At 28.3% G+C, this 19,085-nt stretch overlaps 4 protein-coding genes across 4 annotated transcripts; 2 read left to right on the forward strand and 2 right to left on the reverse strand.

The window, feature by feature from the left end:
- Nucleotides 1-4,422: 4,422 nt before the first annotated feature.
- On the forward strand, nt 4,423-8,161 carry LOC105627221 (probable fatty acid-binding protein). The gene is made up of 3 exons (XM_012208512.1): nt 4,423-4,518; nt 5,177-5,448; nt 7,385-8,161. The coding sequence occupies exons 1-3, from the start codon at nt 4,431-4,433 to the stop codon at nt 7,436-7,438; spliced, it is 414 nt and encodes a 137-aa protein (XP_012063902.1). The 5' UTR covers nt 4,423-4,430; the 3' UTR covers nt 7,439-8,161.
- Nucleotides 8,162-8,217: 56 nt separating this feature from the next.
- On the reverse strand, nt 8,218-10,339 carry LOC105627231 (cell cycle checkpoint protein RAD1-like). The gene is made up of 5 exons (XM_012208523.1): nt 10,238-10,339; nt 9,933-10,151; nt 8,822-9,016; nt 8,443-8,718; nt 8,218-8,247 (listed from the first exon to the last, which is right to left on the reverse strand). The coding sequence occupies exons 1-5, from the start codon at nt 10,337-10,339 to the stop codon at nt 8,218-8,220; spliced, it is 822 nt and encodes a 273-aa protein (XP_012063913.1).
- A 1-nt stretch (nt 10,340) lies between these two features.
- On the reverse strand, nt 10,341-11,746 carry LOC105627242 (zinc finger SWIM domain-containing protein 7-like; the record flags this gene model as incomplete). The annotated part of the gene is made up of 3 exons (XM_012208534.1): nt 11,620-11,746; nt 10,633-10,864; nt 10,341-10,488 (listed from the first exon to the last, which is right to left on the reverse strand). Coding segments are annotated over exons 1-3 (507 nt in total), but the record flags the coding sequence as incomplete, so codon positions are not given.
- A 3,380-nt stretch (nt 11,747-15,126) lies between these two features.
- LOC105627253 (lysosomal aspartic protease-like) lies at nt 15,127-17,599 on the forward strand. The gene is made up of 8 exons (XM_012208544.1): nt 15,127-15,188; nt 15,612-15,841; nt 16,222-16,343; nt 16,426-16,628; nt 16,782-16,907; nt 16,991-17,135; nt 17,274-17,366; nt 17,438-17,599. Exons 1-8 carry the CDS (start codon nt 15,127-15,129, stop codon nt 17,597-17,599), a joined length of 1,143 nt encoding a protein of 380 aa, XP_012063934.1.
- The last annotated feature ends 1,486 nt before the right edge of the window (nt 17,600-19,085 follow it).

Raw genomic sequence — 19,085 nt, forward strand, 5'->3', positions numbered from 1 at the left:
ACTTTAGATAAACTAAAGAACCAGATAAGACATACAGGATGCGTTTCGAGTAACGCATGAAGCGCATTATGCAACTTTTATTTCTGTTGTTCATCGAATAATAAAGAAAGATAAAATTATACATTATGCACTTCATGCGTAACTCGAAACGCATCCATAGTTTCCATGTTTTCATTTTGTTGCATTATCTGCTAATTTATTAATTATTATTTTTTAATTAAGAAATGTAAATAAGAAACAAGCTTCAATTTTAATTATATTGTTTAATTTATATCAAACATACTTATAGGTCTAGTTTTTTCTTAAATTAGATTTTACTTTATTTTCATTTTTCTTTAAATAATAATTGTATTAAAAAATCAGCAAATAAAAAGTTAGCAAATAAACATGTAACATTTTCTTCGATATTTATTGATTTCAAAAAAATTTCTTTGAAATGACTAATGCTTTTTTGAATATACTTTTCCGTAAAATATATCTCATTAATTGTAAAAAAAATAGAATAAATAGTTAATTTATTTACTAGGAATACAATTTTATTTCGCCATAAAAAATTTATTTCACAAATATGTCTTACAAATAAAAGTGGATGTTAAGTTTTGGCTGTTTTTCGGTTAAAATGAAAAAATTCTGAGATACAGATTATATATGTGCGTGGATGCGTGCGTGTGCGCATATCATTAAAAAGTTATTTAACGAAATCGAATGATATATCGCTTATTTTGAGAAACATCGGGAACATGGAAAAAATCGTTACATACACAACACATACACATACTAATAGCAACATCTAAAAGTTATTAATTTTTGTTATTCAAAGTTAGAATTCGAAATCAAATGATTATTTTGTATCAGTTTCTTCGTCGTTTGTGAATTATTCGAAAATTTCTTTTATTACAATTATGTATTGTATGACAATGCAGTCCTTATTTTCCGAGATCTTGATATCGTGATATCTTATTTAAGAATTTTTCAAATCAATAAATATATGATATGAAATGTGAGCATTCGATTATTATCACGATTTTTATTATGATTTCTTCCACGTTTTCAACATTTTCCTAAGATAAGCGATACACCACACTGAAAAAAAGATTGGCTGCTGCAGTAAATTAAATAATAAAATATGGCACAGCATTCTTTGGCTAATTTTTGGTTGTGTATCGAAATTCTATTCGGATAGGCTAACGCAACCAAAAATTAGCTGCTACAACAAAACATTGGCTGTTACAGCCAATTAAAAATATGCTATATATTTTATCATCTAATTTGCTGCAGCAGCCAATCTTTTTTTTAAGTGCACTCGATTTAAATAGCTCTTTGATTTGATATATAATTTATACATCTCGAAATTACATTTTGGCCGAAAAATAGCCAAAACTTAATATCGTCCTTTCTTTTCTCATGCTTGTTTCATCAACCAATGTAGATTAACTTTAATTTCGACTCAATTTATTCTTCATCTTTTTCTAATTCTTATAACTAGAAATAAATAATAGATAAAGAGTAAGATGAAATGAGATTAAAATTAATCTATATTGATAGAAGGCATCAGTGTATCACTTGCAAAAATGTGTTATATCATGTGTAGGTGTAACATGTATGTGTGACATGATATATTGAGCTTGGATTCACAGATCATCAATATGTTTTTATATTATTGTAGATTAACTTCAATTTCGATTTAACTTTCATTTTTTGCATGAGGAAAAATGTTTTATTATATAAACCATTTTCTTATATACTGGATGATCCGAAATTTCACAAATTCGAAATACAGGATATGATTATGCTAAAACAAACAACGAATAATGTTATTTTTTCCAGCATAATTGCGTCCGATAAATAATTTTTGCGCTTATTTGTTAACTTCAATTTACTTTCCTGCAAAAGTTACTTATCGGACGCAATTTTATTAAAGAAAAAAGTTGTTTTTGTGTTATAATGAACAACTTTTTTCTGTAAAATTACATTCGATAAATAATTTTTGCATTTACTCGTATAACTTCAACCTCTCCTGCAAAAACTACTTGTTAGACGCAATTTTGCAAAAAGAAAAAGTTGTTTTTTTTTTTAACATAAAGTTTAATATCCTATACTCTGAATTCGGATCATCCTGTATAATGACAAATTATCTGATTAAAATGCATTGAATAATACTGTATAAACAAGTATTTTTGTTATTTACAAAGCAGAAAAATGTATTTCACAGAAGCAACTTTTTATTACATAAAATGAAACATATTTGGCTGCTGTTAAAAAAATGCCTCTAATGCTGCTACAAAATTAAATTTTGTTGAAGGACTCTGAATTTTTTTTCCTGGGAGAGTGTAATTCTAATTAGGAAAAAAAATGGAAAATAAATTAAATCCAGATGAAAGTTAATTTATATTTACAGAGATATATATAAATCCAAATAATAATTGCAAATCATCTCTATTATTATATACATAATATCAATATTATAATAATAAAATTATTATACAGTAAATTTTGTATGAATTTTATCCAATATTAATTTCGACTATCATATGTAATTCCATTCGATTATTGATTCCTAAAAAAGCCAAATATATGTGGCTTTTTTAAAATAATGCTTAGGATATATGGTAAAGTTGCAAATTATACGCACGAGACGTCGGTATACAAGCAGAATCATTGATGGATCAACCGTATTCCACTCCCTCGCTCGACGTCGTTACGGTAATCTTCGGGAGAGCGGTTCGCCGGAAATTAAATAAGAGAGCAAGTCTAGACGCATCGTCTTCCGACGCGTTATACCGAACGAGCGTTAAATGCGTTGCGGAAAAGTTGATAGCGTTTACCATTTTTTCAAAAACTGCGCCAAAGTGAGAAATCGATAAGCGACTCGCACTTGCGTGACTCAAACGTAAACCTATTATTTCGTTATCACTTGTGAGGCGAGATAAGAGTATCTTCGCTTTTTTTTTCTTCCGAGGTCATTTAAAGAAACTTTTCCAAGATACGTTATTATGATTCTCTGTCTACAATTTGTTTTTTATACTGTTTTAAAAATTGCAGAAAAATTTAAGGTTTTCAATATTTCTATTACCACATAGATATTACAATATTTTAAAAAGAGAAACTTTACTCTCTTTTATTTGCGAGTAAAAAATTTGAGAGTAAAATTTTGTTGTGCACTGAGAAAAATCTAATAAGTAATAGTTATCAAATGTTGAATGAAATAATTTCAATCAAATGCTCGGTTAAGGAATTATATCCGAGTGAACACCCGAAAATATAGGATAATTTCGGCAATTTTTTGCTGTTAAATAAATAGAAATTTGATTCGAAGATCTTTAATGTATTCGTTTTATTTTTTTGCTTCAAGGTAACGGCGCTGGGAGTTCTGGAAGTGAGACTTCTACTTATTTTATTATTAATTACAAAAAATTCTCAAAATTACTCTGTTTACAGGTTTTAAATATTTAGTAACTATCATAAAATGGTTAAAATCGTTTTACTTTTCTAAATATTTAGTAAATATTATTATGTTATATTTACTAAATATTTAGAAAAATAAATTTGGTTATACATATAAACGAATACTTAATTGAAAATCTTCGACTTCCTTCATTTTTAATTCGAAATTTTTCTCAGTGCACTTTTTTTTCAATGTGCCAAAAAAGATTCATATTAGCAGATGAAGAAATAGAATCTGTTTTGTACATTATCAATATAGATTAATACTTTAATCTCGATTTCTCCAATTTTTCAACTTCAATTTACTTTATCTTTTTTTGGTTTTAAGAAATAGAGAAAGGTGAAGAGTAATTTGAACAATAATGTTAATCTACAGTGATAAAAATGGGCATAAATTGGGCGATATATTTCATCGATTTCGCGAACAGAAAATAATCGTCTTTCCAACAGTTTTGTGAAAAGAATCATGACCAATCGCGAATTTGTTAATCAGTATTAATGAGTATTAATTTAATAGAGATGATGAATAAACGCTGTCATTTTGCGGATGAACATGATGTATTAGCGATTGACGCAAACCATCAGATACTTTCGAAAGTTTTAGTTGAAAACGCGTTGAAAACGAGAGTTGAGAAACATTTATCACTGTAAAAAAAGATTTCTACTTTGAGAATCTATTACTTGAAAATCTATTAAGTACTTCTTGAATGTCAAAGCGAACATGTACTATAATATACTCACATATATACTCACATAATATTAACTCCGGATGATAAATCACGAAATCTATAAATAGCGCGATCGGTCGGTCAAACTTCAAAGTTTATTTCTCCGTTGTCGGTTGTCAACGCGGAACTGAGTTCCGCACCACACTAAACTTACCTACGATATAAAGTCTAATCAATCGCAGAAGCGAGCATAAGGCATATAACCAGTCGAGCTGTTAGTCAGTTTTATTCTCGCAGTGGTCGATGATAGATCGAATCATGCCGTCGGAAATATTAACCGATATCTTGGGCAAGCGTTATAAGCTCCAATCTAGTGAAAAGTTTGACGAATACATGAAAGCTTTAGGTAAGACAAGTACATAAATCCGTTTTTCAGAAGAAATCGATCCTTGTCTATTGATATAAATTACAAATGTATAGATTGGCAAGTGTGTGTATTTATATATTTTTTCTTTGCATATTCTTTATGAGGAATTGTTTTTCTCTGAAAGAATATCGAGAATTCGATGGTCGACCTTTTATCGGTAAGAAACGAAGTGTTTTCCGAGAGATAAACTTTGAAGAATTTTATCAGCTGACAGATAAATTTTGCCATTTAACTTCGAGTGGAGTTTAATAGACATATAATTTAAAAATTATCCTGATCGAGCTTGACGCACTCCCAATCGCTATATGATTTTATCTTTATATTTGTTTCGGCTATTTATGTTTAATTTATTAGTAAATTTAAGTAGCAACTTGTGAACTTGCAAGCTTATGGAGAAAGAGCACAAGCCAGAAGTTTGGAAAGATTTCTTAAAACGTTTCCAATTTTTTGGTCTGAATCGTTGTCTTGAATATTTTTTCTCTTTTAATGATAGCTCGCAATTAGATTGAACGCTTTTACGAGAATAATTATTAAATTAATATCCGCGATGAGGATCTGTGTGACATGAATATATCCAGCAGATTAGAATTTCATAGAAGCGTAGATGATTTTAAAGCAGCTTATGCTCTTCTTTCAGGCGTGGGTATGGTGATGCGCAAAATGGGTAGTAGCGTCAGTCCCGTCGTTGAATTGACAGAGAAAGACGGAGTATACATTCTAAAGACATCCAGCGCTTTTAAAAATACCGAAATAAAGTTCAAACTTGACGAGGAATTTGATGAGGAGACCGTAGACGGCAGGAAGGTGAAGAGCATCTGTACTCTGGAGGGTAACAAACTCGTACAGGTGCAAAAAGGCGAGAAGGGTTCTACGATCGAGAGGGAATTTGGGCCTACGGAGATGAAAGCGGTAAGAGATTTTAGAAGATTATTAGAATTAATAATTTATTTTTCGAACGCGTCACTTGCAATAAAAATGATTAAAATAAAATATTTATATGATTTATATTATAATGAATACAAAAAGTATTTGTATAGGAGAGATATTTTTTGAAAAAATCTTATTTATAAAGAGTAAATATTAATTAATAATTAGCAATTTATTAACAAAGAACAAATGATTGTATATTTCTCAAAATTATTTACCTAAAATTATGTGCAATAATTAAAATATATCTCATATAATAAGTGAAATATGATATTATTTGGACAAAAATATTCGTATAATCGAGAACTTTAAATTCTAAATTATTTTTGTAAAATTCTTTTTTGTTTATACTAGATTAAAATATACTTATTGTTAATAAGTTGCTAATTAATGTCTATTTTTTACAAATAATAATAAAATAAGATTTTTTTAATGAAAATCGTACATATGAATACTTTTTACATTCACTGTAAATATTATATAACTTTATAAATGTTATTACGTTTCTTGGAGCGAACTATATATTTTTTTACAAGTTTTATTAATAAAAAGTTTAATTCATTCGCGATACGATTAAGTCGTTGATTCTTAAATCGGTTTTGTGTCAATATTTTATCCATAAATTAATATAATGAATCATTTACTGATCAAACTACGTTGATATTTATTATTAATACTATTAAAAGTTAGCAGCAAGGTAATGTCGACCTTTAGTCGCGTAAACATTAAGCAAGAAATATTTCATGTTTCCATATCACTTGTCTTATGTGATAAATGAGATCCGGTTATGGATTAATAAACTAGTCTGTTTCTTGAGAACGCTTGAAAACATCATTAACATTAACACTTGTATATATACAATTTATCGAATTTACAGTAGTATTCTAAAGAAAATTATTTTTAGAATTCTTTATAATTTTTCATTTCTATATAAATTTCAAAATTTTTCAAAATTTTGATATCTTTTTAAAAAATTTCTCGTACTTTTATATATAAAATAAAATAGAAATACCAAAAAAATTTATATCTTTTTTAAATGCATATAAATTCTGACATACTAAGATTCTATCATTTCCGAAAAACATTTATAGTCTGAAGAAATTTAAGGTATTTGTTATAAATTTAAAATTTGTTTAAATTTAGAAATTGTTATAAATTTAAAATATAAAGAATTCGTGTATGAAAAATATGATATTTTGAGAATTTTTTTCAAGATTTTAAATGCACATAATTTCAATTGCATTAACAATTAAACAAGTATCCTAAAGAAAAATTGTTTTCTTATGGTTATATTTTTATAACCATATCGTTATATTTTTTCTTTAAACCGAGAGCAATTTTCATTATTTTCATGTGCGGCTTTAAAAACCTTACTCAACCTGCGAACTCGGATGATATGCAATAGAACATGAATTATAGGAATGATGATATGCAACAAAACATGAGTTGTGGGAATAACGTGATTAATCATGGTGGAAAATGTATTTGTCACTCGTGTGCGTGCATCCTTCCTCTCTGAATAACTTGAACTTTGATTCGTGTCACAGTGATGCGGGCGCAGGAGTTGCCAATTAAAGTACAAAAGCTATACGTGGAGAAACGTGACGAGGGACTGTTGCACGAGCGGCTAATGTTATAATGATTCGTCAAATGTCCGGTCAATTATCGCGTGCGCTCCTCCTGTTCGTGACACGTACAATTCTACAGTACCGAGCTCCGAAACGGTGCCAATAAAGATCCATTGATCCGTCTGGCGATACGTGTTAATACCGTGAGACACCGACACGGGGATAATTCCCACTCTTTCGCTCTTCTACTTAGAAACTATTGCTATTAATAATTCCAAGAGATACCGTTATGCCAGAGAACTCTATCATCGTCAAATATTAACTGATATCATATACTATTTCTGTTGTAGATCATGAAGGTCGATGACATAGTCTGCACAAGGGTATATAAACTTCAAGAATAAGGAGGCCAGTACCAAAGCTGAAGATGGTGCACAACTCCATACAGGTGCTTCAAAAGTAACTTCTGAAAACGTGTAAATTATTGTTTGAAATCCTCGCTTGAGCATGAATAAGATATCCAATTATAAAATGTAGTATATCTAAAACATTTTTTAGATATATACGTTTAAGAGATATCTAAAAGATGTCTTTTAGACATGTCTGGGTATATCACGCTGCCATGATATTGGATTGTATGTATAAGCTAATTGTAACTCGTGTTGAAATGTAACTTAAAAGAGATTATAGAACTTACATTTTTTACGGAGTTAAAACTCACATATTTACATGCGTTCGTAAAAAGGATGTATCGAATGATAATCGAAGTATAAATTGATCCATCTGTTGTGCACATTTTCTATTTATGTATAGCATATTACATAATAAAATATGTAATACCGTCAGCGAATTATGTTCCACGTACAGCAATCGCTGTACTACCTATTCTATGAATTTGCTTTTTTCTACGAATAATAATGTCTAATGAAAATATACATGTGTTTTCATTCAAAAGTTTCCTGACTGCTAACTTCTTTTAAGGATGATGTATATGATGTATACATAACGAAATAAAATACTTCTTATTTAAATATATTAAACATATTTTTAAAAATAAGAAAAAAGAATCAATAAAAATATGTAGAAAAAATATTTAAGTATTTATTAAAGTAATTTTTATACATAAATGGGCATCTGAATATATTTTATTTCTAACTTGATACGTTTATATTATCACTGTTTATCATTCCAAATTTCCAATTAATGGAGAGATCTGTAAACGAAATATAAGAAATTTTTATCGTATATATCAGATATATCAATGCATTACAAAATATAAGATTATATAAAATATAAAATATTTTTATATATTATATAAAATATAATTGTGAAAACTAGTATTAAATTAATATTATAAATAATCTGATTGTTTATATTTGATTGTTCAATTAATTATAAAAAATCTTACGTAATATTCCATGTAACATGTATTTCCATTTTCGGTTTTAATCATATATTGAAAACATAATAGACCGGCGTTATTAGTTCTTAAAGAAACCTTGCTCGCACATGATAACGCTTTCATTGCTAGTTTAATATACTCTAATTTAATTTTGGATGTAATCGTTGTCGTACATTGAAATGTGTCTATTAAATCGTTATCATGTGGCAAGTCGATGTGGCAAACGCTGCCTATACCTTCCAAACTAATTCTGAAGAAGGGTTTTTCCGGCGATAAACATAACTAGAACATGAAAGTGTTATATTTCAAAGAGACATTGAAGTCGAAAAAAATAAATTTCTAGGTATTTTAAAGCTCGAGTTGAAATTGAAATTGCTCATTGTACCTCGACTAGTTGACTAGTTGGATCTAATTCAGCCATGACAGCCTTCAATAATTCTGTTTGCAACACTACTTTATTTACAATGTTTTCTGTATCAAGATGGAAATCTAACAATTCTTCTACTTCTAAAGTTTTCAATGAGCAGTCTGTTATGATCCCATCTTCTTCAATGATAATACTTAGAGGGTAGCCTGTACCCTACAATGAATAATTATGAATAATGAATATGATATCAATATTGTTACAATAAAACACAATAAAAAATGATATCGTTGCTTTAATATTATGATTAAATAATGTGATATGCATTTTGAATTGTTTTTTTTTAAAGAAGAAAATTTAAAAATGGCCAATTTTGGCCATGAATGGAAATTATGCAGTTATCATCTTGAAAGTCCATACATAATAAAATTTTCAAATTCCATTAATAAAAAAAGTTTATTTACCCAGAAAGTTTGAAAAATCTTCCAAAAATAATTAAGTAGATAAAGTAAAAATAATTAAGTAGATTGTTTGAACGCTTTGCAAAAAAAGCTCATTTTATTTCTAATGAACGTTAGACATCAAAACTAATGGTGTGTTTACATGTAACACATGTGAGATTGTTAAATACTGTAACAATACACTACCAGGGAGAATATCCTATTTAAAATAAATGAAACACCAAATATATCGAAAATTGAAGCCGTTAGATAAAAATATTTCAGATAAAAATTGCTGATTTAAAACGGCAACAGATCAATGTTCGAAATAAATTGATTTTCTAAGGTCTGCATGAAGATCACCTCCATTTTTTTAATTCTAAATTTTTTATGTAATATAACTTCTTTAATTTTAAGGTTTTATAAGTTCGTTCACGGCTAAAATTAGCCATTTTTAAATTCGCTCCTTTAGTATAAATTTTTCCTTTTTAGTTGAATTGCATTGTTCATTTTTTCTCTTTTTCTTTCTACATTAAAAAAAGAAAGACAAAATGAACAATAAAAGCTAAAAAAATAGGCTTTACAACTCAGAAAAATAAATGTAAGAATTTATATAATTTTTTTGTTTCGGACTTTAAAAATAGATAAGAATTATCCTGTTTTTATATTGAAATGGCACGTTTTTCGTTTACTTTGTAAAATATTTGCACTGTGACGGAATCTTCTTGCGAAGTAGGCCAGAACATACAAAGGCAATCCACTAATATGTTCAGACTTAATGAAAACGTCACGTCTTCTTTCAATTCAAATTCATCAAAAACTGTAGATGGGATATATGCACTAGCCTGCATACATTTTGCATCCTCGACTGTGATTTTCAATCCATTTTCACTACCGAGGCAAGTAGCTATCTAAATAATAACCATACATTATATCATTTTTATCATTATAGAAAAACGCAAATATATTCTAACATAAGTACATATTCTGTAAGTACCTCTTTAAAGTTCGTAGCTTTTAATAATTCTATTATAATCTTTAGATTTGTCAATCCCACTTTTGCAACCAATATGTAGTCTTCTGTGTTAGAGGACATCATATTTGTTTGAAGCCTGATATAACAATAAATTATTAAACTGCTTTTGTGTTAGTTGCTGATGTAACAGCTTCTCCTTGTCAATACTGGCTAGCCAAGTTGCCAAAACATGTTTACATGTAAAAGCAGACCGATCTGTTAAAACCTGATGTCTATAACGTTGTAAGAGCTTTTATAAGAACTTTTCATAATATCTTGTATAATATGTGCAAGAGATATTTCTTCTTATACAAATTTCAAAAAACATAATTGCTCTGTTTTTTGAATAAATAATTTATTTACATAGAATATTATACCTGAAAGCAGCACAAGTACAATAATTTATTTCTGGAAAAAGTGTGTACAATGCTCCAGAATGCCCTTTAACTTGCATTAACCAGCTGGCCTCGTTAACCCTTTTGCATGGCTCTGTTATAATCGCATTAGATGTAGAAATTTGTGTCACTCGTTGTTGCTCGTACAAATCTAAGGCTCTTTCAAATACTCCATCAAACAGCTTGTGTAGTTTCAATAGATTTTGATCGGAGACTGAAAGTATTTATCATTTTATTGTCGAATAGATTATAAATACTTATATTTAATAAATTTTGATTTCATTTGAAAATTATTAAATACTTTTAATAATTTTTCAAAAATAGGGAGAAAAATTTAAGAAAATGAAAAGTAAAAAATCAGAATTAAGAAAATTAATGCTTTTATTTTAACATATTTTTATTTTAATATATTTTTATGGTCATATGTAATCTTTATCTCAAATAAAATTAAAAATAAAGAAAATTTGTTATGTATTTATTTGTTATAAATTTTGGCTGTAATCAAAGTCTCGCTACAAATGCTTTGATGGATTAATTGGAAGAAAGAATTTTACAAACAAATAAAAAACGTTTCAAAGCATTTACAATATCGCGTTATCACACTCTTTATCTATTTAACTTAAATCTCTTCCCTGGTGGAAAAAATTTGTCAGTTTCTGAAAAATATAAAAAATAACAAATTCTAACAAATTCAGACAGTATTACCGAAATTTGATGGAAAGTATTTCATTTTATCTATAATCGAATTTGTCCGAATATGTACATTTCGATAATTTTCGGAAACAGGACGATTTTGGACAAATTTTTCCACCAGGATTTTCATTATTCTTCTGATTTTTATATTCGCGATAATTTTTGAGAGAGCGCAAGCTCAAAACTCGTGCCATACGCTTTCTTTTCATTTATAAATTGAAAAAAAGAAACAGAAACAGACTTATGTCAACATATTAAATGTAATGTGTCACATACATTTTTTCTCTCTCTCAAAATCATCGGCTACTTCCTTCAGTACATTATCCACGAAATCTATATATTTCTGATCGTACACAGTAGGCGGTTGAGAGCCGGTATTTACTACCTGTTGATATGAATTCATGTAGTAAATGGAGGTTACGGTTCCGTATTTGAATCTTTCCTGAAACCAAAATGCTCATTCGTTGTCATATTTCTTATTTAATGTGCTTTTAAAACGTGATTTGAACTTGACTCGTCTTTATCACAAATAAATGGAAGAGGAATATAATCTGACAATCGTAAAGAAGTCTGTAAACTGCTATTAATTGAATAATTATCTACCCGAAATTATTATGAAGTGTCCAGAAATTAAAGAGAAACCAGAGAGAGATCATGCCGGCTTTTTTCTTGTTACCGTCGAAATCCCGTACACTACCGCCAATACATCCATTTTCAGTTTAGGAATTACGTGGAACTACGTACATTTTCTGATGCTATCGATAAAATTGTATTACTGACGAATCAATGGGCCTCGGAGATAATTGAAGAACGATGATTAATAAAAATTTACCAACAATTAATAAAAATTTATGGTTATTAACATAAATATTTCAATAATACATTATTAAATTCGTGATTTTTTATTATATAAATGCTGTATAAATAAGTATGCATACTTTTAATGCTACAATATCGTATTAAAAATAAATAGGTAATAAATAATAATAATTAAAACAGATGTTTCAATCTTTAAAATACAAAAAAATTAACAAACAACAGGGATAGAATTAGCGGATAATATAGCGCAAGTTTTGTAAATTAAAAATTTACAAAACTTGTGCTTAATTATCCGCACCTGGTTTTCATTACCTCTCTGTTGTTTATTGGTTATTTTTGTAATTTAAATGAACAATAATTCAAAAAATATAAAAACTCACAATTTGCGAGCTAGTTATCCTCCCGAATATTCAGAGTTTATCTTTATATATTTTTAAAAAATTTAGATTGATGTTACATATCAACTCACTTTGTATAGATTCTCTTCTTTCCATACAACACAGAAAGATTGCAGAAACATTACAGAATGATTTCACTGAAACATTGCAATATTGGTGATTGCAAAACGTTACTGAATCATTGTTGCAAAATTCCAACAATGTTAAAATGTCCGCTTTTTGTTATATTGCAACAAAACATTCCAGCAATATAATGTATTTGGATAAATTTTTTATGAAGCTTTAAAATGAAAATTATTTATACATATATCTCACTAACTTTAATTTTTCTACAAATCGCATTTCTAGTGAATTGCTTTCCAAAAGCAATTTTTTATGATAAAACCATAAAATATTCCAATAAATACAATATTAATTCTGAAAGATAAATTTATTCGTAAAGATAGAACATGTATAAGCCCCGAATAAATTACAAATATTATCCACATTAATATAATAATAGTCGCTTAGTAAGTTAATCATGGATTAAATAAATTAAGCAATTAATTGCAGTGATTCTTTTCAATTTGAAGCCACTCCGATTCAATTGAAATCTAAAAATGACTAAAAAATGACGGTATGAAATTTATCAATAATATTCGGACGTTGGTTTATTCTTGCGTTCACATCAGGCATAAATACATCATCAATCATAATTAATATTTCATAATTAACATAATTAATATTTCGATAAATCGTTTTCAATTTAATTGCTTATCATCTTATCCGATAATGATACATTGATTGTATCCAAACTCGATATTATATAATCTTTTGATTTTATATTTAAAATAAATATAAAACTTAGCTAATGAAATAGCCGTCAAATAATAAATTAATAAATTTTTATTTAAATATAAAATGAATTATATTAATTATTATATCATAAAAATGGCTATTAAATTAAAAGACTGTACTACAAATATTGTAAAAACATATATTTTTATATTATTATTATTGTAACAATTAAAGAATTACAGTTTTGCAATGTTTGTGAAATATTACAAGCATATTACTGCAGGCATATTGTTAATTTACATTTCTGTAATACCTCTGCAATATTGCAATCTGTAATATTGCAACATTGCAGTAATATTAAAAAACAAAAAACATTGCAGTACGTTTTCGGTATAATTGTAATCTCTATCGCCATCGCCTCACGATAATTGCTCGCCGATCGTTCATGTCCGCCTGCTAACAATTTCTTCGTCAGAGAAAATCAAGCTGAATCTCCTCAGATCCACTCAAAACCTCCATCTTTTTTAATTCTCTCGCTGTATCCTCTTTGTAACCTCTTCTTTTTGCCATGCTACATGATGCATTCACAAATGCACATAATAACATATCTAAACAAGACAAACAAACAAAATTGTATATTATAACGTAACAAAAATGTACATATTACCAAATATTTTTCATTATATTATCATTATAAATTTAACTTTATTTGTTTAATCGAAAAATCTTTCCTTGTATTCATTGTAAGTTCTCCCGCGATTGCACTTCGCTCTCTCCCCGATCACTTGGATTAAGTTCCATGACCGAAAGCCAGGGCATGGACGTACTGGTACTTCTGGCGTTAAAGTGCACCTTCGTGGTACACTGACCCAGTTTGAGTCCTTTAAACTAAAAGTACGTTCAACTTGTTTAACGGAGCACGAGTTGAGGTTTTCACTTCGTCCTCCATTCGACCCCCGGCTCATTAGGAGCCTCAGGATGAAGCGATTATTTCTCGATTTGTGTCGGTCCTTCCCCATAGCTTCCTTGCGATCCGGACCCTGGACACGACCAAATCGATCTAATAATTGTGTTCACCCCCTCAGCTCCATGTGTGCGGAATTTGAACGTAACAGAACTTGAAAAATTGGGAGCTCATCCGGGACGAAAAAATGTAATCTTGACAAGCAGAAATGAATACAAGGAATTCAGGCAATAAATCAGAAGTAGAGAACCTCTATAGGATCACGATAGAAAATTTGAATAAAATAAAATCAAATACACACTACCTCTACTCTACACAATCTCTATTCTTATCAAATCCTCCATCGCGTTTTATGAATGAATCGTACGAATTAAATATCTGTGAAATATAATTGTTATCTTGATCCTTTTATGTATGAATAATTAATTTTTTTGGATATTGAATTTATATGAATAATTAATTTAATTCTCTTTTTGTTCTATGTCTTTTTTTATTTCTTTTTCTGTCCTTTTTTCTTTTTCAGGAATTATTAAAACATGGCAGATTAATCAAAAGTGAGTATTGTCCAGAATTTTGTTAAAAGGTCTCTGGGATAAACTGTTAGAATCACTTTCAGAACGCTTTGCGCTCTGTCGTCCTTTATTTTCTCTTATAACGCAAGCATGTACACAAACTCACATATAAATATCAGCGTGAGCATTAATGTCGACTATGTACTTTTTCTGTTGTGTTTTGAGTGTTTTGACTAAATTCAAAAGAATAAGAATTACAACGTCTCTAAAATATTTTTAATTTTTCTGACTTTAATCAGAAAATTTGAGAAATATGTTTCGATTTTTCGTGGCGATTGTAATACTTTCCGTGCTAATCAACGCGGAACTGCGAAGGTGAGCATATAAACGTTGATTCCCAATAAATATCCCAATAAATACATATCTCAACGATTAGAACAAATCTGTAGAAAAATGTCAAATACATGTCAAAGTGAAACAAATAGAAATGCTTTTAAGAATCTTATTAGGGTTTATACTTTTAATTTTTTTGTCATGAAGAAATTCTGATTTAAAATAAACTAAACAGCATGTAATGTGTAAATAGCATGCGTAAATGCATAAATGCAAGTAATATTTATTTCTTAATATCAAAATATGAGAATTTAATAATTTTTAAAAATAAAAAATGTTTTAAGATCATTAATTAATCCAAAATTTATATATGTATATTAGTATGATATTCGTATATTATATTCGTACATATGTGTACATGTGGGACATATATAATATAATATTGAATTTATTTATTGCTTTAAGAATTCCGTTGAACACGATAAACTCCATTCAAAGATCACTTCCTATTGATCATCGACAGGCTTTAACTAGAAGTACTGGCGTTATAAGGTTACCCTTGCATTATGATGGAAATGATGCATACTATGGCGCTATCACAATTGGAACTCCACCACAAAAGTTTAATATACTTTTCGACATTACTTCCTCAGATTTCTGGATATCATCGAGAATGTGCAGTTCTAATATTTGTTGTAAGTCAAAATATATCATAATACATAGTTGAAAAAGTTACTTCATAAAAGTAACACGTTACTAAAATGATGATTAAAATGATAAAATTCAAAAAGTAATGCGTTAAAAAGTTATCGTTATCGTTACTTGGAAAGTAAAGTTACTTTTTTATAACATTAAAGATTAAGATTAGATTTAAAATTAAATTTAAAAATTAAATTATCTAACAATCAATATAAAAATCAATATTAAAACTCTTAAAATTCTAAAGTCTTATAAAAAAACTTTTCTTTATATTAAATTTATATCTAATGAATCTTCGATAATTCCCAATATAAATTTCCATTTTTTTTTTAAATATTAATTTAATATTGCTTTAATATATGATTTTTTCTTACAGCGTTACATAATAGATATGATCACACTAAATCCAGCACATACATATCAAATTATAAATCTTTCAGTTTTCTATATGATAATAAGGATAAGCTGACGGGACATTTATCTACTGATGTAATAAATGTGAGTCATCATCAAGCAAACAATTCTATTTGGCTTCAATTTTAGTGTAAAAATATGCTAAAAACACATCAATTTTTTATAGATTGCTGGAACTAATGTTTCAAATCAGACATTCGGAGAAATACATACAATCGAAATGATTCGATTCGACAATGTGAAATTCGATGGTATCTTGGGAATAAGTTTCTTCTCAATATACAAGTATTCCGAAACGTCTCTTGTTTTTACCAATATGGTTGAACTAGGCCTGTTATCACGACCTGTTTTTAGTTTCTATTTAAATCGGCAAGTATCTTTCCATATGTGCCCCTTTTCCAAAATTATTTTTCACGAATGGTTTATCCTCTCATATTAGAAAATTTGCCTTTCTATATAAAAATTTGCCTTTCTATATAAAAATATTGTTTCTTCATATTGAAAAATATATAATCTATACAGGAATCCCTGGAAATCCAAATTGAATAATGAACTGATATTGGGTGGCTCCGATAAAAGGCTTTACAAAGGCAAATTAACGTACATTAATGTCATCCGTGAAACAGTCTGGAAATTTACTATAGATCAGTACGTGATTCTTTTTTAAATTATATGTATGTTAACTGTAAATTATATGCCAACTAATTGTTAATAAGACTGTTGTACTGTAGAATTGAAATAGAAGATGCAGTTTTATGCATGGATGGTTGTGAAGCTATTTTCGACACGCTTACGCTCAAGCTAACTGGACCATCATCAGATATCGCAAATATTAATAGACTGATCGGAGCTACTGATACTGAGGGAGAATTAATTGTAAATAATGACACTTATTGCAATGGCAGCTATTTTTCAACCATAATATACAGATTACTAAAATATATTAGATAATATTTGATATATATTACTGATTATACACTAATATGGTTTACTAACATCAAATTTTGTTTAAAGGTGGACTGCGACAAGATTTCTAATTTGCCCTACATCTACTTCTTCTTAGGTGGTAAACTATTCGAACTCACTGGTGAAGATTATATTATTAAGGTAAATATCATCAAATAACGTTTCAAAATGTTTTAGAGTAGAAACATCATGCTGTAATTAATTTGTTACAGCTCGAACAAATCAATAAGACAAAGTGTATAAGCGCTTTTAAGAGTGCGAATACGGGCAAAGATATGGAAACGATGTGGATTTTGGGCAATGTATTTCTTCGTCGTTACTATGTCGAATTCGACATGGAAAATTACCGAGTGGGAATTGCTCCTGCAAAATAAATGTTACTTTCTCAAGAAGTTATTAAAAGTTAGATCTAAATGACAATTCTAAGCGTACAATTGGATCAAATTTTTTTTATTCCAAATTCTTATTCTTATTACTTTTTTAATTTTCATTTACGACTATCTAAATTTTTAGATAAATACATATGTCATATTTTAAAAATTCAGAACGAAGATATACGATATTATTTTTACCTGCCTACATGAGCTTCAGTAAAGGAATGTCTGCGTTAAATATGTTGTGCTGCCCGCGTTAAAATCTCAAAGCCGCACGATAACCGTCGAAATATTAACACATATTACGAAATAAATAAAATAATCTATTCGTTGCATTTTTTTGCGATAATTAGACTTTGTTGCTTTATTTCTTAGATTCGTTACGCGCACAGATGATTTACATATTTCAATTTAATGATTTAGATTTCAATTGTGTTACATAATAAACGATTATCTCGATTTATATATTAGTTTATAATAACTTTATTTTATATAAAATTTGCGCAGTGTACACAATATTTAAAAAAAAATGACGCGGATTTTGTTACTTTTGAATTATTGAATTCTGTCACTCTCATCTTATTCTGTATTCTTAATCCAGGAAAAGTATAAATAAATTATATTCAAATTCATAATGCAAAGTAAGATTTGTTGAATTCTAAGCATCAAATTAAAAACATGATATTAATCATGCTTTGTATAAAACAATAGCTGCATTCAGCAGGAAAAACTAATCAGTTAGCGCTTAGTGAATGATAATGTAGTCCAAATGTCGATTTTATGTCAAAAACGAAAAAAACGTGAAAAATTACAGTTACTGATTTTTTTGTTACTGACTTTTAATGTCGACTCGTAATGTTTGCTTTATATATGAATTTTATACTTTGTACGTATAAAACAATCTTGATTTAGACTAGAATCTAGAGATGAACAGTCAATGTTGAGTACTTAAAATTAGGTTTAGACATTTAATACGAAAGTTAGTTAGAAAGTTTGTACGTATGCATGAGTACGATATTGATGTAGCATATAAAGATATGTCGATGTGTCGCGTTTTATCGGTAAAACAGCAATCTCATCAGAGTTCGGGTTTCACTTTAGGATCCTCTTAAGAGGATCCTCGAGTCGTCTGTCTCATCAACTAAATGCAATAAATTTTGTATAACAATTATTTTTTCTTTTTTATAGATTTGAAAATCCTTTTCCAATATTAAAATATATGTATTTGTACATGTCTGTGAAGAGAGATTATGTTGAACGAAAAAAATAATACATTTAAATTGAAATCCTCTTTATCATTTCTTATCTCCAATATGATGTCAGAGATTGTCAATATTTATTTGATATAAAAATTTTGCAATCTATACTTACGAAATTGTGGTACATAGACTAATAGTTTATATGAACAAATAACGTCGAGTTCTTAGAATTAGATTTAGATAAAAACTAATTCTTCTAATTAAAACATTATCATTATATGAAAATT

The sequence above is a fragment of the Atta cephalotes genome, assembly GCF_000143395.1.
Source record: "Atta cephalotes unplaced genomic scaffold scaffold00001, whole genome shotgun sequence".
NCBI classification, from domain to species: domain Eukaryota; kingdom Metazoa; phylum Arthropoda; class Insecta; order Hymenoptera; family Formicidae; genus Atta; species Atta cephalotes.